This window comes from Hyalella azteca, unplaced genomic scaffold, assembly GCF_000764305.2.
Source record: "Hyalella azteca isolate HAZT.00-mixed unplaced genomic scaffold, Hazt_2.0.2 contig13709, whole genome shotgun sequence".
In the NCBI taxonomy this organism is placed as follows: Eukaryota; Metazoa; Arthropoda; class Malacostraca; order Amphipoda; family Hyalellidae; genus Hyalella; species Hyalella azteca.
The window spans coordinates 151,994-174,210 of record NW_025943621.1 but is presented as its reverse complement, the minus strand read 5'-3'; the positions used below and the strand labels follow the sequence as shown (position 1 = coordinate 174,210).

Below are 22,217 nucleotides of genomic sequence, written 5' to 3'. Positions count from 1 at the left end.
TTGCTCCACCAAATGTGATAAACTGTTTGTGTAGATAGAATATTATGGTTTGAGACTTTTAAATAAGTCTGTGTATATATTAGAAATCCTTTAAGTATACTTTTATTTGCTGATTTTAAGTGGTAAATAAATTAATAGATGAACAAGTTAAGAGACAGTTTTAGACACAAAAACTAATTCCGATACAGCTCACACAGGGCGTCAGAATTATGAATTATGGTTTCGAAGTGCTCTGTCCGCAAGTCTACGGACATCACACAGCGCATTTCAGTGACATCTGAATTAGTCTCACAATATGCCAAATTTAGTCACACACAGCATCGGAATTCAGTGATTTTGTATATTTTCAATTCTAAAGGCTTTTAAATGAATATGGCAACAGTTTGTGACGTTTCAATCATTGCTGGCACGTAGTGTGGTGTTTTGAGAGTGACGTAAAGCAATCAGAACTTGAGTTGCGCATAACAGTGATCTTTTTATTGCCATTCATTTCTTGCTACGACCTTAAAGTGTTGGAATATGGTGTGTTTACCCTAGTTAGTTCCAGTCACCAGTCAGGAATTAGAATTCTGAGAATTATGGTTCATAGGGTAAACATACCATATTCCGACTGTCCGACACCTTAAGGACATAGCAAGAAATGAATGGCTATAAATAGATCGCCCATCACCATATGCTCAACTCGAGTTCTGATTGATTTACGTCACTCTCAAAACACCACACAAGGCCTATGTGCCAGCAATGATGAAAAGTCACAAACTGTTGCCATATTTATTTAAAAGCCTTGAGAATTCAAATCTACAAAATCGCTGAATTCCAACACGTGTGTGACATGATGCAGCATATTGTGAGACTAATTCTGACAGCTCTTCAAGACCGTAATTTGTAATTCCGACGCCCTGTGTTGGAAATCCGATACCATGTGTGAGCTGCATCAGAATATGACACAGCTCGGAACAAGCTGTGTGTTTCTGATTCCGAGCTGTGTCGGAATTAGTTTGTGTCTAAAACCGTCTCTTAACTTAATCAATCTATTAATTTATTTACCACTTGAAATAAGCAAATACTTTTTAAAGGTCTCGAACCATAATATTCTTTCTACACAGACAGATAATCACTATTTGGTAGAGCAAGGTCAACTATCAACTTTGACACGTTTTTTGATGTTCTCACTGGGTGACGTGGACTTTTGCCCTAAGGATCTTAACATTTTCCTGCCATACCTTGTGTTTTGTGGAAATATTGTGCACAATACTATGACATCAATATTTCAATCATCTACGCATGCGTGGAACTAAGACAAAGCTTAATATAAAGGAAAAAGTTGAGAAGTGTCAGAATTACCCATGATGTCGGAATATGGTACGTTTACCCTATATTATTTTCAATCCACTTCCACTTTTTTGATCAAAAAAATTTTAGTTGAGATGGAAAGAATCAAAATAGGAGGGATTAAAGTTGTATTTGAAAGAATCAAGAATGAAGGTTAAATCTTGAACACTCTAGTTTAGGAATTCAGACTAAGTATTAATTCATCAGCAATTTGTCTCCAAGTCAACCACAACAAATTAATATTAATAAATTAATAAAAAATCACGCCACCAATAAAAGTTTACCATGATGCACACCAAGTAGCCATTAGCCATTTGTTGTAGGTAGCCAACTCACTTTGCTGACGCTGCTTGTGTATAATGATGGCATGTGCCCAACTGTATGACGTACCGTCAAATGGGGTAATAAGGGATGGACGGGGTAAATGGGGACAGTCCTTTAACATTTTGTAGAAATATTGTAGCAGCTAAGCTAATCAAAATATTGCAAAACAAAAATAGTGGCATAAAGTTCAACATTTTTTCTTATCTATGTAGCATAAAGCAAGTTAAGAAATCATACATTTACTACATCTAAAAAATCCTTGAAAAAAAGTGTGAAAAGGGAGATTTTGGAAAAGTACCTCTGCTAAGGTCTGTAGCAAAAAAAAACCCTAAAAGTTCATTTACAATACAGCATTGGTTAGCAAAGGCTCCAGTTAACAAAAAAAATCAATTAAAAACAAAGAATTTTGATTAGATTTAATTTGTTAAAAAAAATTCACTTGACAAGAAATTAGTGCATCATCAGTCATCACCAAGCTGTGCATAGAATGTCATGGATAGAATTGTTCACAGGGCAACATAGAATGAAAAGCAATTAACCTAAACTATTTTATTTCTCGAAAAATATGATGGTTGTCACTAATATACAGGGTCATCAATATTTAGCATTACAACTTTGAGTGGTTAGAACTATGAAATGAAACTCAATTGTGAATATTTGAAAATGTATTTATGCAGGCAGAGGTTCAGAGATACAATTCCCTCAATTTCACTCAATATGTCCTCCATCTGCATCAATAACGTGTTGTAGACGCTTAGAGAAAGCCTTACATGAGTCACAAATGACACTGCAAGATTTTGGCCCGCTCCATCAGCAGTTTGACCTCTAGGGTGTCCAAACTGCTATGGTGAACGGTCGAGACCTTGCTTTCAGGGTATGATCAGATCCCAAAATTCAGAGGGTTCAGATTGGGTGATGATGGGGGCCATTCATCTTTGGTAATGAAGTAGGGAACATTTTCGGACAGCCACTCCTGAGTCGATTTGGCCCCATGGGATGGTGCAGAGTCCTGCTGAAACGACCAGGGGCATTTTTTAAAGTGCTTTCGTGCCTAGGGTAACAATGCACCAATAAGGATGGCATCTTGATAGTTCTTCTGATTCAATTTCAGCCCCTTTGTCAACAAAGAAGAGGGTACTCCTTGAGGACTCTGTTACGGCTGCCCAGACCATCACTGAGGTGGGGCATTGCTTCCTAGTCACCACACGGGATCCTTTGTCCCATTCTTCGACCTAATTCGATCATTTTGGAAGTTGAAGTGGTGTTCAACATTGAATATCTTCTCATCACTGAAAACAAGGTTAGGCAACGTGCCATCATGAATGCGGGAAAAAATAATCTTGGATCTTTAGAGGCGTTTGTCAACAACTTGAGCAGAGAGTTGGTGTTTTTGACATGCTTGAATGGGGGGACAACTTTAGCTCCTTCCGGATTACAGGCGACACGGTTCCATACAACACATTTCACTGTTTTGCAAGTGTATTGATTTTTAAAAAACAATGTAATGCTAAATATTGATGACCCTGTATTCCTTTGTGTTTCAGGTATATATGTTCTTTACAATCTTTTTTGTTATAGTGAATTCACTTGACTCAATTAAAATGGTGCAAAATTACAAGCCATCCTGTATGCTTACCTAGAAATGCTACATGGCTGCTGATATGAAGCTTGCAGTGGACAAGGTCATTGTAAATCCTCGATGGCATGTCCATGGATTAGGTAATATCACATCAATAATACGGTAATATATGGATGAGGTAATATATCAATAAAGCAAAAATAAGTAAAAATCACAGAAAATGCATTTATTCTACATCATCTACAAAGGATGAGGAAGACTTCTGAGTACTGTTGGCAATGGATGAGCACACTCTGCATGCTTCAAACGTTTTTAAATTGAATTTTATTTCAAGTGTCGATTATTACCCCGTTCCGTGGACCGTGGCTAGTTCAGAAGGCTTAAATTATTTTGCGTCTGGCACCTTACAAATAGCATATGGAATTTTTTTTAATATGCCATACAATAGCCCTTGCAAATACCTTTAAAATGAGTCCAAACTTGTTTATGAAATGTTTCATGGTAAGAAGTTATTAAGGAAAAACACTCAAAACCATCCCTTATTACCCCATTTGATGGTACTAAAAGTATCAGATTGTATAAAAACTTTCTAAATTGGAACGACTAAAGTGATTTCAAGAGAATTCATCAATTGCTTGGTATGATATAGATAAGCCTCTTAAATTCATTGTTGTATGCTAAGGCCCATTTCTGCTGTATTCTAAAGGCCAATTCTTTAGCAAATACTAAAATTAGTAGGTCTGTCAGGGGAGTAGAATTTCCTGTTGGGCTGTGAATGAGACAAAAACATCTGAGCTTGTTTGCAATTCCACCTGTTTCTATGACCCCTGCTTTATTTCTTTGATTTGAGTCTAATTTGGAATATTGGGCAGAAGTTTCCTTTAATTCGCAGGTCCAAATGGTAATTTTTCTTATTTTTTACTAATAAAATTGGGAAAAGACCATAGGATTGGATGACATCCACCAGATTCATGGGCATTATGGTGCAATTCACAGGTGGCTTCTGCTCAATTTTCCACTTGTATTTGAGTGAAAAAAATGGCATATTTTTGCCAGTAGTTTGAAGAAATTGCCTATGAAATTATCAATTTTTCCTGCGGTTTTTGTAACAATTTTGCCTATTATTCCATTTTATTATCACCAGAATGTCTGAATACCAATGCAGAATTTTTTTTTCTCACAGCCCTTAATTGCCTGCTCAATCTGCAATATTGTGCTAAACGTTTCTGATTGAAAAACAACTGCATTTAGGATTATTTCTGAAAGTTTTTCAAAAAGGAACAATTTTCTAATATATAAAAAAGAATTAAGGCAAGGACCGTGGAAGTTAGTGAATGACCACAAGCATTGTTACATTTTTTCATTCATGTGCATGGAATATATCTACCTTGCCAGCAGCCTCTACGTTTTTCAGTTATACCTGAAGCTGCAATATTCTTGTTAGATGAATTGCCTTCTATCTCATTGCCAACTAATGTGCACAGCCTGGCCACAAGGTTTCAAATGTATTGAATATTTGACACTTTGTAGCTGCAAGATTTCAGTAAAATAAAAAATAAAATTCTAATATGTGTGGCTTCTGCCCAGTTTTCTGTTTTGGCTGCCAGCAGGCATAGAATATTTCTACCTTCTAAGTTGCAACCTGAGCTTTCCTGCTACGTATTCTTGGAGCCATAAAATTTCAAATAGATGAATTTCCTCCTATTTATATAATTATTAAATAACATGCATGATTGGGCCAAATATTATAATTTTTTTTAAATGTCACTATTGGTTTCCAAATTTTTAATAATAAAATTTTATTTTTTTGCAGCCAGCTGTCAAGATTGGAAATTGCCTGCTCTATACCAAAGTCCCACAGCTCCATAGTGACATTATTGATAGCTTGGGAATTTTGTGACCTGATCAGTGATCTTTCATTTGATTTTGATTGTGAACAATTAATATTTACAAACATGTTTGAAGAACCATTACTTATTTACATCATGTGTATTGAACTTGAAAAACTTATTTAGATGTTAGGAGTGCAGATGAAAGTGGCTAAATTTTCCATTTTGTTTCTAATTTATTATTTGTCCTTGTAGAAGATGCAGTGCTGCTCATGACAACTCTTGAACCTATTGATGATGAAGGTTCAGTGATTCTTGATAAAGGTGAGATAAAAATCTTACATTTTTACTATTTTTAGAAATGGCACTCATAGAATATGAATTTCTCAGCATTTAAAATTTTATACGTACCATACTGTCAACTGGGGTGAATTTGGCCGCCAGGGGTGACTCCAGCCACCACTATAATAGAAACAAATGGCAGGAAAACAAAATAATAAACGTTGGCCAAAGTGACTGGGGTGACTTTGGCCACCAAGGTGACTTTAGCCAACATTTATTATTTTGTTTTGCTGCCATTTGTTTCTGTTGTAGTTGTGGCCAAAGTCACCCCAGTTGATGGTAATGTTTTTATGTGTGGTCAGTTTAGATACATAAACAGATATAATTATTTAATGAGATAAATTTATTCATATAATTCTAATTTTCAGTTAAAAACTTGTAAAAAATTGTTGAATTGAGAGTTTTTACTAGTACTTCTACTATTGCTGCTAAATTCTCATCTTTCTTCCCAATCTATATTTTGTATTTTGTTTCTTCCTTCTCTACCTGGTGAGAATTGTTGCTTCTAAAACTATTGCAATAAACATCTGTACTGTTGTTCAATTATAACTTGTTAGCCTACTAAGTGTAAAATAGAAGACAAGGTCCTCTTACATAATTTTAACTGACTCATCCATGGTTGCAGAATTGTGAAAATATAAGCAGGCTATTTTTTCAACTTCAGATGTGGTATATAAACAAAACTATTGAGAGTAATTAAATTGATTTATTATCAAAAGCTTGGTACCGTCAACTGGGGTGACTTCGGCTGCGTTTTTTATTTTGTTTTGCAAACAAAAACAGGGTCATAAACGCCAGGGTTGTAAACGAGGTCATAAACACCTGAGTGACTTTGGCCATCATTAATGACCCCGCTTTTGTTTGCAAAACAAAATCAAAAACGGGACTGAAAAAAAAGTCACCCCAGTTGACGGTACATTATTAGTTACTTTTCAAAATTCAATATAGTGCCATTCAAATTGAGACTTTTTTTCATGTACAAGCTTCATAATACCTTGTTCATGTAAGTTTGCTGGCAGTGATTTGAGATGGGAAAGCTGTTTGGAAACTCTGCCCTCATAGGTAGTATCTTCTCCAGCTTTGAGGAAAGGTGACAGTTGCTAGGTGCTAAGTAAGGGCAATATGCCAGATAGTTTAAAATGTCCCATGTAAATCTGTCAATAAGACATTTGTCAGAGCAGCACTGTGAGGACAGGCATTGTCATCAGTGAGCACTGTACCCAATGTGATCACTCCTCTCCTTTTGTTATGGATAGCTCCTTGCAATTGTTCTAACTCAGTAAAATCACTTGTTAGCTTGAATTACAAGTTAACCAGGAATTTAAAAGCAAAGACAATACTACAAAAATTCAGCATATCTTTATGAGAGAAAACGTTTCGGAGTCCAGCTCCAGCCTCAGTTCATAACACAAAATTCTGTTCAGAAGAGGTTCAGTCCTAGGAACACAAATACAATCAATGAGTAAATTAAAATGCACTGTCAGGTTTGAAAATGGAAAATAAATAAATAAGACATGAAATTAATGCTAGTAAATGGCCTATCTATTTACTAGCATTAATTTCATGTCTTATTTATTTACTTTCTGTTTTGAAACCTGACAGTGCATTTTAGTTTACACATTGATTGTATTTGTGTTTCTAGGACTGAACTTCTTCTGAACAGAATTTTGTGTTATGAACTGACAATGGAGCTAGACTTGAACGTTTTCTCCTATAAAGATATGTTGAATTTTTGTGGTATTGTCTTTGCTTTTAAATTAATCTTCTAACTCACTGCTAGTATCTTTCAGCATTGATTGTATCCCTGTCTCAAAAATTGATTGTGGTCCTTTTCTCTATGGTGAATTTCTGCTGCAGATAACCTTTGAGCTGGCAAGAAACGAATGACACTTCACTACTCAGACTTTGAGATTGTATCATAGTATAGAATTTTATATGTCACTAAGATGAACTGGGAATGACGTTGGACACCCAAAAATGAGTTAAATTGTAGTGGAGTCAACTGCCATGCATTGCTGGCCAATGTTGCTTGCCCTGCTGTCTAGGGGCACAATTGGAAGTTTATTAAAAACAGCCCTTATAATATAACATCTACATACATGGTCTTTTTACCTAAATAATGTTGTATTAAAGTCAACTTTTGAAATACAAATATCTCTGAATGCACTTTCTGCATGTTTTAGCTCTTTTTTGTCTTCTAACAATCCCCCATTTAAAACAGATGGTATGCATCTCCTTGAAGACGATGAAGATGACCGTCCCTGCAGCAATATTACTCACTGTGGCATTTGCAAGGCATTGGGCTGTGATTGGGTGGACTGTGAGGACTCAAGTAATTCAAGTAAACCACACTGTGCTCAGAGTACTTCTGTTGAATGCAAGCCTGTAAAATGTCACCAGAATGACACATGTGAAGAAATTGATTCCTGTGAAGCTTGTGCAGCTAAAAACTGTTCCTGGATAAATTGTGGGCCATCTGGAACTCCCTTGTGCTTCTCAGAAGTTGTGGAAACCTGTATTCTAGCTTCGTGTAAGTAAATTCATATTTCCCATCTTCTTCAAATGGAGAGGGGATTTTTCTTAGACTTATGAATTTTTTGTTTCATGATGTGGTTATTGGTTGCATCAATTTATGGATTAAAATTTCATCTGTATAGGTACTTCAAATGGTAATCATTCTTTTTATACTGCTCAATCTGCAATATTGTGCTAAACATTTCTGGTAAAAAAGAATTCCATATAGAATAATTTCTGAAAGTTTGGAGATGATGGTTTAGAAATTTAGACCATCATTAGAGGATAATTTAGATCTAAAATTGACAGTGTCAATTTCTGATCTAAATTATTCATTTGCTGAGGGCACTGATTCTTACAAAGTACTTTCGTGATGCAACTTACATGACATTTATAATAAAGAGTTGAGATAGAATTAAGAAGTTCCCCAATCTGTTGCAGGTAACTCCTCTGTGACGACAATTGCTCCAGACACCAACACTACTACAACTGCTGCACCCACAACCACTTCTGCCCCGACTACCACAGCTCTGCCTACCACTACTGATATCCCTGACACAAACACTACAACTACCACATCTCCCAACTCTAATGCCACCACTACCATGAATCCTGATAACACCACAACCACTCCAAATCCAGAAACTACCACAGAAGTGCCTACTGTGCCTACAACCATTTCACCCACCACGGTGCCGACAACCACTTCTGCCACCACTACTACAGCAGGTATGAAAGTTACTGAAATATTTAAATCTTGAATATAAGTTCCAGAGCTGGGCAGCGCTACTTTTATATGTAGCTGCGCTACCGCTACATGCTCTTAATGTAGCGGGCGCTACCGCTACACCCACTACATTGTAGCGAGCGCTACCGCTACAGTAAGATGTAGCGCCGCTACAATGGCCAAAATTATTGGAAATCTCTGAATATTTATTGTTCTGCTTTTGGGATTTACTCATGAACATTTAATGAGAATAAAACATTTTCAAAACATATCAATGCAACTTTATTGCAATTAACCTAACCGAACTAGTACGGGTTAGATATAGTAAATGAAAGTTACAGTTACTTTTATGTTTTACCTTTCCTACTTGGATGTCTACTTTAATCTACCAATCTCAAAAATTATCCTCATATACATATAAAAACCAGTCTTTTATTTGTATATATATATGAAGATTATTTTTGAAATTGGTAGATTAAAGTAGACATCCATGAAGGGAAGGTGAAACATAAAAACAACTGTGTGGAAATAATTGTAAGCAAACTGAAACATGAAAAAAACGGTAAGTGGTAACGTAACAAGGGGAGCGTCTGGCCAAAATTTTTGAATTTGGGCTTTTCTGGTTTTTAGTCTCATCTTAAAGCTGACATTCTGCTCTCTCCAACGGTACCAAAATTATCTCTGTACGTTGATTTATGCGTTCAGGGCAGATCATTAAAGGGGGGAGGGTGGGGGAGTTCTTTGACAAATTAGATAGGAGATAATTCGGTTCCCAGCACTTTAAATGCAGTGTCTGCTTGAGGTGCAGCTTAGTTACCCGTTTAGTCTCATCTTAAAGCTGACATTTTGCCCCTATCCAACGGTACCATTACCATCTCTGTACGTTGATTTATGCGTTCAGGACAGATCATGAATGGGGGGAGGGTGGGGGAGTTCTTTAACAAATTAGATAGGAGTTAATTCGGTTCATAGCACTTTAAATACAGTGCCTGCTTGAGGAACAGCTCAGTAATCCGCCTGGCTTCGCACGATTAGGTGTGCATGCAGTCGCTCCCACCATCCTTGAGTAGAATCAAGCTTCAGTAACGTTTAGTTTCGTATCCTTGCTACATTGAGTGCCTATTGCAATGCGCGCGGGACTTTGTCGGGCTGTACTGAACATTCGCACTTATTGTCACGGCAAACCTATCTCCTCCTACAGTTTTGAAGCTACAGCAATGAGACATATACAATTCGATTGGCAATTAAAATATCTATCAATTTATCCTGGCATTTTTTTCAATTTCGTTATAGTTTTGAAAATATTTTGAAATAAGGAGGGAGAAATAGGGGAAAATCGAAAAAAACTTCGAAAATTTTGGGAACAATGCTCCCCCATCCACCAAAATTCGAATTTCGAAAAACGCCAAGATAAATCGATAGATATGGTCTTTATGCATCGAATGATATGTGTCTCAATGCTGTAGCTTGAAAATCCTAGGAGATAGATTTCTACAGTAACCCCTTTTTTGTCGCTTTCTAAGAATTTCACGTTTTCTTTTATTTTTTTCGAAAATGGACATGATTAAAAGCTGTCTATTTTTCGGTTTTACAATGGTGTACTAAGTTTAAAGTGATCCATCTGTAAACAGCCGAAAAAAAAGTGGCCAGACGCTCCCCTAAACAAGTAACAACTAACATGTTGACACTAGTAATAGGCTGAGGTTGACAACATTATACCGAAATCTTTCGTACAGTTTTGTTCTGTAATTTATATTATGGAGGTATCATGCTGGTTTTTAAATAATATCTAATACTATTGAGTAAAATCTAAAGGCTTTATCTCTGAATGTATCGGTAGCGCTGTAGTGGCAAATCCTCGTATCGCTACTTAAATATGTAGCGGGTGCTACCGCTACCGCTAAATTGCTTAAATGTAGCGCCGCTACCGCTACCGCTACATGTAGCGCGCTACTGCCCACCTCTGAATAACAGTTCAATGTAGTCGCAGCTAAAACATTTAACTTTGTAAAATTTAACATTGATTTAGAACTAGTTTCTTATTGGTTGGATCAATTTAATTCTCACTGCAGCCAAAGTTTCTTATGAGTTACTAGTTAAACACTTAATTTTTTGCCATTTTTATGCATTCTGCAGTGGTTATGGTATGGTTATGCTAATTTTATTACTATCACACAAATTTAAACTCTACTGAAGTGTGTGTTTGCGTATGTCGGGATGACATCTTGCAACTTTCATCCTAGGCTCCCCTCAGGGGGGACTTCTGACGCGTGTCTGTGCGCGTCAGAAGTCCTATGGGATTTCGCGTTCCTAGGGGGATTGTTCCTGAGCGCCCCACCACTGAGCTCGCGGTGTCTGACTGCAGATCTCAGTTGTGGGGTTAAGTTATTATGTAGGTAGGATTCCTTACATTTCCCTTCTCTGTCTCTCTCGTGCGGGCGGCCGACGTCCCGTGTAAGCGACCTCTTGTTCGAGTGTTTTCGTTTCTGTTGCTTTTCACCTGTCCCTCCTTGTCACTTCGTCTCTTTGAGATGCTAACGCTGCTTCTTTCGAGCCAGCTTCAGCGGGCTGGACATCTGAGACCTTCCGCCCCTTGTGGGTGATGAATAATTGAGAACTTCCACCTCTATGGTGATGTTCATCTTGACTTTCGGTGCGAGATAGCTAAATAGCTGAAGCGCTAGTAAACATTTGGCCACTAAACTAACTAACTAACTAAACTAACTCATCCTAGGCTGGAGAAGCATAAAGGAAGGAGTTTTAGAACAGGAAACCTGCTTGCGCATCCCCCTCATTCAGCAGTACCCGTCCATGCCGAGCAGTGCAACGTTCCAGTGTCCGATAGTGATTTTTTAATTTTAGCCTCTACGACCGGTGTTCCCGACCTGCGAATTTTAGAGTCCCTTTATATTTTTAAACAAAAGCCTATTTTAAATGCCGCCCGCAGTTCATATCCCCTCGAAATTGTTAATAGATAGGTTTGTCTGCCCGTATTTGCTTGATTCAGGTTTGTTTTTCATTTGACGATTTATGCTTTAATGTGAATTTATTGCTAATTGTTTGTACCTGTGTTTTAGGTTTTGAACTGATGATGGAGCTGGACTCTGAAACGTTTTCCTTTTTAAGAAATGATGAATTTTCTGCAATTTTCTTTGTTTTTAAATTTTAGATTTTTACTTTGTTTTTATTTAATTGATAATTGAACTTTGCATGTATATTATTAGACCAAATGAGGGCTTGCTGACTTGATTGGCACTTGAGCATCTCGTACCTTTTTTTTTACCGTATTTCCATATACCGGAAACTCTTTATTTTTAGTTATTTTATTCCTTTTTATATTGAATTTTTCAGCTCCAGCTCCTGCTTCTGGAGGCTTCAGTGCTGGCAGCTTCTTTGGTGAGTTTTGACTTGAATGAAATGCCTTCCAGGTCTCATGCTAGGAATGGAATGTAATGAATAAATATTGACATTTTCTTGATCCGACCAATTATTTCTGTAGCTTTGAATAAAATTAATTTTTTGTTGCCAAAAAATTTAATTCGATTTTTTTGTATTTATAGGAATGATAAAACGCCCTTGAGGTATATATGATGATTATGAAGTAATTTGATCTACCATCACTTGATACGTTAGCAAGATAAATCATCTTTATTAAATTACTGAAGCTACGGCATTTTCCAGGTGGCATCACACTGACCCTGGCCCTGCTTGCTGTAGGATTTGGAGGCTACAAATTTTACAAGACTCGTTATGATGTCAACTACCGCACACTTTGAGCCTTCTAAAGTCCGCGAGAGTTGATGCATGGCTAGTGTGTCTGTTGGACATGTGGCTACTAGGGGCAAGCAGGAGGATTTTATAGCTTCCATTTTATTTCTTGCTATTCTTTTTTCCATCATAGATAAGCCACTAATGTTTACAGTGAGGAGATAAACTTTTTGAAACCCCGAGAAATATGTATCTGAAAAAGTTTACTGTGTTCCTTTTATTAATCTGGAGCAAACGTGTGTATCAAATATTTTGTTTGATCATGTCTCTCCCTCTCACGAATCTCAGTAACTTGTTAATGTAAAACATGTCTATTTGACCTAAATTAGTTGAAAAAAGTTACATAGTGGGCACTCCATCCACAGTGTCAAGTCCACACACACAGTTTGATTTCATATTAGAATACCATGACTGCACAGCCCTACTACAACTTGTAGCTAATTGTGGTCTGATCAAATTTATATGCAATTCTGTTTATATAAGGAAATAAAACGGTAGGTATACAATGAACTTTGAAACAGGTTAAACTTTCTGTAAAATACCACGGAAGAATTTTGTTTCGACTAGTAACTGTCTGAACTACTGATCAATTATTGGTTATGCGATTGTTCCATTGCTTCCATCAACGTATATATATTTCATAATAGACTTCTGAAGCTACAAGCCTCCTTTCCTAACCATAATGCATATTACTTACGGTGTCTCAGCCTTAAATTAAACTTCAGTCCATAATCGGCTACTGGTGCGTTTCATAATTGCAATTTGTGCGAAGAGTTCCCAGCAATGGAAGTCGTTTCAACTAGAGTTGAACTTTGAACTAGTTGAAACGACTTCCAAAGCATGGTCAAGTGCAGTTACTAAAAATGTAACTGGTATCTCCTCCTGTTGGTTTCTGCTTCTTCTCATTCGTATAGCACCTTTATCATAGATTCCTAGTTGCACGCTTTAGCTTCTTTTTATAAAACTGGTGTTTAGCTATGTCCCACTGTTCAACTTTTATTCTTTCGGATAAGGTTGCCTCATTTTCCTGCTTTATTCCTGCAAGCTTTACGTGTAGAGTATTTACAGATCAGCCGTAATCTATAACAGCTACCACTGCATGGCGAACTGACCGATGCTCGCACTGATATTTTGATGCTCGCAGCGCCAGCGCTGGTGCGTTCTAACTTCTTGTTGCACGACTCCGGCTTCATTACGTCTCACCGTTATTGAAGTGCTAAAGCGCAACTAAAAATATTTTTAAAGGTGTGCCTGGAAGCCTCTATTACTTGCATTTATCTCTTTCATCAATTGGATGCTCTCCCAAATGGAAAGCAAGAAGCTTAGCATGTTGGTTTTATTTTGTGAAAACTGAACTCAAATGAGCATTCCTGATCTTATATTAGAATTAGTCTCTGTGACAAATTTTGCCGATCGGTAGCATGGATGTTAAATTACAATATCTACTCTCTTAACTGCTTGATTTTATTTACTTTCATTTAAATCATGGCTGTGATTGCTACTTCAATATACACGCGACTTAACCCAGTCCACGTTATATCTATTGATATTATTCGTGCCTTCAAGAAGCCCGTCCATCTCTAACGCGTGTAGGGTCGAGATCAATTTAAACCTTCCTTGGTTAGAAAAAACTTCAAATCGAATTGAGCGTTGGTTTTGCAATTCCATGTTGCTTAAGGTAAAGTGCTACTTAACCGTGTGCAATATGTCCAACACTATATTATTAAATCCGTTCTATGTTGGAAGCTCATCGCATACAGTGAACGTGATTCTTTCTGTGATCGTTCGCGCGCGCATAATATCACTGTGCTGTGAAGTGTCATTATTGATGTGCCTTTTATAGTTCGTTCCTAACTAGTTACAATTTAATTCTTGTACTCCAGCGAGATGCTGCTAGTCTTGCAAGACAATCAGCAGCACCGTTTCTTACATTTTTTCCATGTAAACAACCGTTAATGATATATTCAAGAGCGCAAATTGCCAGGTCGCATGGTTTGGTTGTGAATCGTAAGCTTCATTGACGATTAAATTATTATTGTGAGCAAAAAAAATGTGGCAAGTTTCTATCTCGACTGTTCAACATAGCTATCCGCTCCCAAGTTAGTCAAGATTAAGATTTTTCTACATGCGCATTGTTGTTGGATAACTTGATCGGCACTGACAAGCTTGTGTTGATCTTGATTTCTGAACCCTCATGGATTTCTAGAAGTCTGTGCGATTAATTTCTACCCAAAAATGATAGTCACGAGCAAAAAGAAAACTAAAATGCTGTAGGAATTTTGATGGCCATCTAAAAATAATGTTTCGTTATAAACTGATAAGGCCATGATGATTTTAGCTGAAACGTATAAAGCTTATAAGAAATGCTTCTATCACGCTGTTCTAGCTTTTAACTTGGGCGTCAAGGGGCTTGATATATTTACAAAGGAATTTATGTTTAACTAAGCATTAATTAGCAGGTAACATCGATGGTGTTTATAATATCCTATATACATGGAACTAATCCATACAATTTATCTCGTCTGGCCGTGCTGGATCTCGTCAAATGTGCTACTGGCTTATCTCACCTGGCAGCTTTGTTGTTGTCTGCTCGCATTATGCCAAACGAGTCGTCGCGCAGTAATTGGCTGTCAATAGTGCTGTTGCTTTGTTATTAACATTTACTTTCCCTACATTTTGTTCTATATAGTTTGCACCTCTTTTATTTTTGTCAGAGTTAATTCCTTATTATTTACGTGACGGCTCTCTGAAGCGGCTTGGTTGGTCAATTTGTCGTTTGCCTTAACTATAGGACTTGACCCTATTTATAGGATTTAACCCTATAAATGTATAGGTAGTGGTTATATAGTCCTACTGTGTGTATTAAAAGACAATGGGATAGTCTGTTACTACGCTTGTACTATTTTAGGTTAGTTTTGAACTTTCCAAGACATATTTATTGCTGTTATTTTTATTATTGGTTGTCATGTTGCAAGAATCTAAACGAATCTCCCTTGATTAATTTGAAGCATCAGCGCGCAAATATCTGAGGCGTTGTTATGGTAAATCATTTTTTGCATTAAGAACTGTTGTGATGATCTAAACTAATATCCTGTATTCAGTTAAGAGTTTTATTTTTGTTCAATGCACTTGTTGTGAGCAGCCGCCAAAGCGTCAGCTTGTGTCTCATTGCTCATGTGAACACTGAACAACTGGAATCTTATTAAGTTTGCCATTTAATATCTATTTAATTAACTGTTACTTGAACGTATGGTTAGTACAAATTAGTGCCCATTGTGCCACTGAGAGAAAAAATATTTTTATAATTTTTTCCACATTTTCCTGACGTGGTCGATCATATTCGAGATTTTATAATGCGTTCCATTTTATTGTATTCGGTGATCATCAGTCATTTCTAATGTTCTATCTTATTTCTCCGTTCTGTACGCGAGGAAACTTATGAATATCGATGTCATTTCCAACGGATTTAGCGGTTGTAGAGGATCCCTGTGACCGGCACCACGCATTTTTTATGTGTACGCAAGCTCTTCTGTTTGTGACTACGATTGAATTTAGTATCATTTCTCGCAAAAAAAAATCTGTACGTTCTATCCTTATTTGTGTTTTCAATTTCAACTTTGATTTTTTGCGCGTTACGGAGGTCTACAAATTCTCCATTGCTGTCGAGATTATTATTTTTTTTTGTCCATGGCTGCGGCCATGTTTTTGTGTTAATCTTTACCTATTTTATGTTCTATAAAGCGAATTTTATGTTGATGCATTGCTACTTATCGATATCGGTCGTTTCACCGTATTTCAAGATTATTCGTTTTATTCTTTATCAAGTTGAAAAATTTTTCAACCCACTAATTTGACAATGACCAAAAAACATTAAATCCCTGCAATATTGTGAATGTATTAGCCAATTAACTTCATCTTCACATGCAGGATTTGGCAATTGTACGCGAAAAGCCTGACTGTACTGCACTTGATTTAACTGATGACTGCCTCATCGACGGGAGCAGTAGAGCTAAGTCTCAATTGTTAGATTATTTTATGTCTTTGATAAATGAAAACGGATTGTTCTTTAATTTCGTTTGGTTGCATTACTTTAGTACTCGTTATATAAACATCGTTATTTTTAGCACTAAAGACCTGAAATCACACCTGCCATTAGGAGGTGTGAAATCCTTATTTAGGCACAACTGACAAGCACCTTGAAATTTTCTATGAACTTTCTTGCCCAGCTTAGTAGATTTTGCTGCTTCCGCATTTATAAAATGTAAGGTATACATGCAGATGCAGGATTTTCCTTTTATTGTAATAGTGCTGCAAGTGATTACTGCACGAAATAAAGTGTTGAACAAGTAGCGTTTTATTCCTTAAGTAATACTTTTATTGGTGCACTCGTCGGTACTTGTGTGTAGTTCATTTCAAATCAATTACCATTGAGAATGAATGTCTGATAGAAGTAGCTAAATGTAAGACACATGAACAATAAACTAGAGAACTGCTATTGACTTGAATCTACTTATTTGGTAGATAGAAGATTTTTAGATTTAAAAAGTCCAGAATTGCTGTTGAAGTTCACGTTTGACATTCTTCTAGATGTCCGACAGTTTCAAAATCACCATTCCTTATCTCGAAATTTTGTTGCTAGTTTATCTAGTGTCCTTCACTATAACACTATATTCACTATAACACTGTATATTCACTATAACACTATAAATAACTTCCCTACTTCACTATAACGGATAGGTGAACTTGACGACTAAGGTAATCATTTCGATTAGTGACATAATGTAACTCGACCGTTTTTCCACTCACGGACACGTCCATTTACCGCACGAGTTTCCTGCTAGGCCGTCAGTGAAGGCCTTGTATACTTGGGATCTTCGCAGCGCTGGCGACTGCTGCTCAAGCCTGCGAATGACGACACGTCAGTCAATTGAGGCAGTAGAACGTGGCAATAAAAACCAGATCGAATTACAACGTATGTACACTCCCGTAAGACTACCACCCAATCAATGTTACGTTGGCACGATTTTTACGTTTTCAATCAATGTTGTACATTTGCACGTTCATATTTTTAATCGCGATTTGTTGACATAAAACAGCGAGACGATATCTTGTGCATATGTGGATATAACAGGTCCTGAATCAGACATAGACAATGGACACCTCAATACTCACCAGATCATGACCAGTCTTTCCATGCCACTCGTTTTCATTCGGATCCATCGTGATAGATAGCAAGCTTTTTCGATCCGCTTGCATTGAGCCGTGACGCCCCATGCACCATCTTTCGAACCTAAACTTGTATCTTGCTTGTCGTGACGGCGTTCTGACAATAAGCGGTTCACTGTCTGAAATGCTTCGTCAACGTAGCTCAAGTTTTGCATTACGTCTGAAAAAATTAAATTAACTCACAATAGATGAATTAAATGAGATCATTTTACTGAACCTAATTTACTATTCCATTTAAATCGAAATTATCAAATTCAATACGAAAGGTCATGGTTGCACCATCCCTACTGCCTTGCTTGTTGAATTCCGGCGGCCAAATCTGAGGCGCTTCCCTAAATTTAAACTGCCTCCCTCCACACCCTTATTTAGAAACCTCTAATAACCCTTGTGTACGAAACCTCTAATAACCACTTTTAATACTAACGTATAATGAATACATTCTTGACTAATCCAAGTGATCGAGGCAAATGTATTCAAGTAAAGTTCTTTCACATTCAACTCTCGCAAGCTACTTCTGAAAGAGATCATTTTGCCTGTACTGGTATAATCTTGAAGTAGTTACACCTTAAGTACTTGGATGAGTTGAATCTTAAATACCGGTATAATCTCAAATACAAACCTGACTGCCCCAGGCTCCGCCTGACCCGCACAATCTTGGGCACGAAAAGATCGTAGAGAAACATGCCCGCCAGGGGCACTGCCCACACGTATCCTACGTTAGAAGAGCTCATCAAACGAGAAGTTCCACCCCAAGCTTCGTTCCATGTCTGCCGTATGTAAGAAAAAGGATTAGCGACGAAAGTCATGAGTGGAGAAGTACTGTAGTTGTGTTGCGAACCATTTTTTCGGCGAGTGTGCCATCTTTGTCTTTTCTTCCTTTTTTGTTTCTGGTCAATCACGAGTGACCGGTTGGTATGATCCCATGACATGTGTTCATTTGTAATATCCCGCGCCTGGTATTCATTGATAAGATGCCATGACATGTGTTCAAGGCTCTCAGGTAAATCGTGGAGCACTGCAGGTGGTGGCTTGAGGCCAAGATACTCTTGGTAATCCGGATAAAGGATTTCCTCATGTTCAAGCTTAGATCCAAGCTTGACATGATCCGAATGAGAGTCAAGCATCATGGACGCTGCTGAAGTAGAGAGCAGGGCCCATGTCACCAACGCGATGCAGCAACTAATGGCTACCGACGAAATCTGAACAGGAAAAATAAATCTGATAATCTTCAATAAGATACTTATCATTATTGAACAGATTGTAGAGTCGCCACTCATTATGGTTAACTTTAAAGTACATTCTTTGAAATAGATACTACATCAGGTCAGTCAGGTGAAAGTTATATTTTTGCTTTGTTTTCAATAGAACAATAGAACAACTATACACACATTGTTGTGTGAGGAGTATCCGGTGAAGCTGTTATTGTGTAACCGGTACAAAGTGCCTTATTTTAAAGATGTAGTTTAGATATTAGGTTTAGCCTGAGTTATTTAACATCAAGATTATCGTGAGTGAAAGAACAGCCGTGGTGTGAATTGCTTGCTATTCTCAGAAAAAAAAACAATTAAGGAAAGTAGCGTTGACTTATCACGTAATACACAATAAATGTATTCAGTATACCCTCTTTATATAATAAAGGGGCGATAGCCTCTTCATAATAAACATTATTCATAATAGGTCCTTCGTTCATTCAATATAGCCGTGGAATTGAGCTTTAAAATTTTTGAAAAGCCACACTTAGAGGCTTATCTATCTATATTTCAGAAATTTTTATTCATTTCAATAAATAAGTGTAATTAATAAGTGTAAGAGTTAAACGTCGAGTGCGTTAATCTTATATTAATTTTATAATCTTAAGTTTATTATACAATTGTGCACATAATTTTTCTTTGAAAGTCAGTCAGCTTACAATGAACTTTATCAATTGCATAATTCTCCTAGAGGATTTTAGAGCAATAATTAATTGAGGCAAAAATCTTTCTAAGGTGTTAATAAGCCAAGTTTTCAGTAGAGTATTGTTCATCGTTTAATCGAGACTGACTAATCGCCAAGCTGGACAAACCAAAGTCCGTTAACCTATAACTATTATCTGCACATGAGATTTTCTCATCACTGATTACAATATATGTAGTGAAATATATGAATAATTCAATTTTTTTAATTACAGCCAATAGATAATTCATCTCATTACTCTTGACGTAATTCATCATTGGGATGGTTTTCAAGGCTAATTCATTTTATTGTATAGATATTTCTTATTATTATCAATGAGATAGAGGTCAAATCTTTAAATACCTCGATAGAGCAGTTTGCACAATTTTCGGCTTCGAACGGCAATAGCAAGTCAACCACTCCTATGCCGGAAAACTTTAACGTGGCGCACAATCGTGAAAATTTTGTTGAAAATTAAGAGTGAGCCTAAAAATCTTACGCCCGCACCAGTGTCGACAATTTTGAAAAAATTCGCTTACATTTTTATAACACTTTGTACACAATAATTGTGTTACATGACTAACATCTGAGTGCAGGCGTGAACTGCAAAATACCCAAACCCGTATTGCAAAAGATTTGTTAACGATCCATTTAACGAATAAGTTACAGCCTCTCACTTGATAAAAAAATTTGATAATGGATATGATAGCATGTAGTATCATTCAACTTTCACGCAAGTTATGTAGCTGAGAGCCGCATTGCAAGTGCGAACGCGTCACGAGCTGGGTTAGAGAAAGCGGCGAGAGCGCGGCTGCTCTCATCGTTCTTGTGTAGGACATGATCATGCTTAAGAAAGCATCAAGTGTCGACCGTGAGAAAAACTGGCAAACCGGATGTGTAAATAAAAAGTGTTACTGCTTCAAAATTAATTAATTTAATTCACAACATTTAGAGCGGGGGATACTTTCGTGAATGGGAAAATTTTCGATAAACATTCATTCACTCAAATTTTCCCAATAACTTCACAAAAAGAAATATAAATATCTAATGGCAACATCGATTCAATGTCGATTAAATTTTGTGCAAACTAGTTACATGAAAAGAAGTCCGTCTGCCATACTCTACTATGTTTTAGGTTTTGCACTCTTTTGGTGCCAGTGGGAGTAAATTAAAAAATCTTTCACTCCACTGTTAATATATGCAATTGGTTCCGCTTTGTTAACAATTTTCAGCTGATTTCATCTTTCATATTTTTTCGTCTTAGTCTCACAATGCTTTAACACAAGTATGAAGTCAAAATATGACCCGATCCTAAACGCAATAATGAAATCTAGTGGACTATTAATATAGGGTGATTCACGAAAACTTCCTGTTTTGTATTTTGCGCCAAGCAGCAAGATGTTGTAGGTAAAAGGTGGAAAGTATTTCAAATGAAAGGCAAGGTAGGTTATGAAGTTTTGTGTTCCGTGACTTCCGTCTGGTTAGTTGTAACTATGCATTGGACAAGTGAGCAGCGGGCGTTTGCTGTCTAGGCGTACTTTTCTAATGGCCGTTCCATTATCGCTACTAAACGAGCATTACATACCCGGTTCAGTATCAACATTATTTACAATGACTTTTCAAGGAACCTACATCATTTGAAGAACAACATACGCCAAGCCATCGCCAACATACCCGTCAATATGCTTCAGCGAGTTGAACGGAATTTAAAAATCGACTAAATGAATGCATGAACAATGGGGGCCGTTATTTGTCCGATATCATCTTTAATACTAAGTGATACAAAAATTCAGGTAATGTATTTTTCAATAAAATTAATATTGTAATTATATCTATACTATTCCTTTTTTATAATGAGCTTTCTAATTAGGAAATTTCCATGAATCATTCTTTATCTTCAATCCATTATTAGGTAAAATTCTTCGCTTTGAGCTATAACTTACTGATATACAAATAAAATATTAATTCAACTCTTTTCAAATGAAAAATATCTGAACTCACCATAATAATGATCCGCCTTAATAGCGAGGCCGTTGCAAAGTTAGACGCTAAGTTTGATTGACGATATTTTAAATAAAGTAAAAAGATTTGCTTCTGGGTTTCAAACAGCCAAATTCGTAGCCTATACCGTCTTATTCAAACTTTTAGCTTGATTTATGGACGATTAGAATCCCAGTGTGCAAGGGATGGGCGAGTTCGAGAAAGGTAACAACGTACTTCTGCGAGGGTCCACGGGAAAGTGCCAGCGAATACCCGCATGGGCATGTTCGTAGCTTCGTACCCAGCCCAGCCCTAGAGGCGAGGCAGGTGACGCGCTTTCCCGCGTGCGGAGGAATACGCTCGGCACTGAGGAGTATGATCCTCCCATGGTTGACGGTTGAATCAGGGGTTCTGGCTCTCGTGCGTGGGCTATTTATTGCTTATTGTCTAGTCTCTAGTGTCTAGAGCCCTCTTAGCCACTCCGACTTGAAGCCTTAAGGTGCCTGTACACAGGGATAGTACTAGCCGCTAGTTCATCCGGCGCATGAACTGTCCACGCTACTAGCCTCGTGTATAGGGGTTCAGCCGCTTCAGAGGCATGCGCCGGCAAGTGCCCGAGATGCGGCCGAGCGGGACAACGATGTGTTGATATCTTGGCTGGAGA

At 37.2% G+C, this 22,217-nt stretch overlaps 2 protein-coding genes across 3 annotated transcripts in view; one reads left to right on the top strand and one right to left on the bottom strand.

Annotated features, from left to right (window-relative positions):
* LOC108664731 (integumentary mucin A.1) overlaps positions 1-16,761 on the top strand; it is a 31,226-nt gene extending 14,465 nt beyond the window's left edge. Inside the window, exons 2-6 of the mRNA XM_018151405.2 lie at positions 5,320-5,388; positions 7,628-7,936; positions 8,362-8,649; positions 11,999-12,043; positions 12,329-16,761. Coding sequence (XP_018006894.1) covers positions 5,320-5,388; positions 7,628-7,936; positions 8,362-8,649; positions 11,999-12,043; positions 12,329-12,423 — 806 coding nt within the window. The 3' untranslated portion in view covers positions 12,424-16,761. The remainder of the gene's footprint in view (positions 1-5,319; positions 5,389-7,627; positions 7,937-8,361; positions 8,650-11,998; positions 12,044-12,328) is intronic.
* LOC108664732 lies at positions 16,583-21,793 on the bottom strand. 2 transcript variants are annotated; one of them, XM_018151406.2, is made up of 4 exons: positions 21,575-21,793; positions 18,261-18,840; positions 17,588-17,801; positions 16,583-17,317 (listed from the first exon to the last, which is right to left on the bottom strand). In XM_018151406.2, the coding sequence occupies exons 1-4, from the start codon at positions 21,575-21,577 to the stop codon at positions 17,218-17,220; spliced, it is 897 nt and encodes a 298-aa protein (XP_018006895.2). In that variant the 5' UTR covers positions 21,578-21,793; the 3' UTR covers positions 16,583-17,217. The 2 variants fall into 2 exon arrangements, with proteins under 2 accessions (XP_018006895.2, XP_047739746.1); XM_047883790.1 differs by having other exon boundaries at positions 18,261-18,408.
* Positions 21,794-22,217: the final 424 nt, after the last annotated feature.

What these genes read in the sequence shown, in the direction of transcription:
- LOC108664732 (XM_018151406.2), bottom strand. An exon ending in GCGGAGCCTGGGGCAGTCAG is followed by an intron (nt 17,802 to 18,260) that starts GTTTGTATTTGA and finishes TAATTTTTTCAG; the next exon opens with ACGTAATGCAAAACTTGAGC. An exon ending in GAAAGACTGGTCATGATCTG is followed by an intron (nt 17,318 to 17,587) that starts GTGAGTATTGAG and finishes CGTCATTCGCAG; the next exon opens with GCTTGAGCAGCAGTCGCCAG.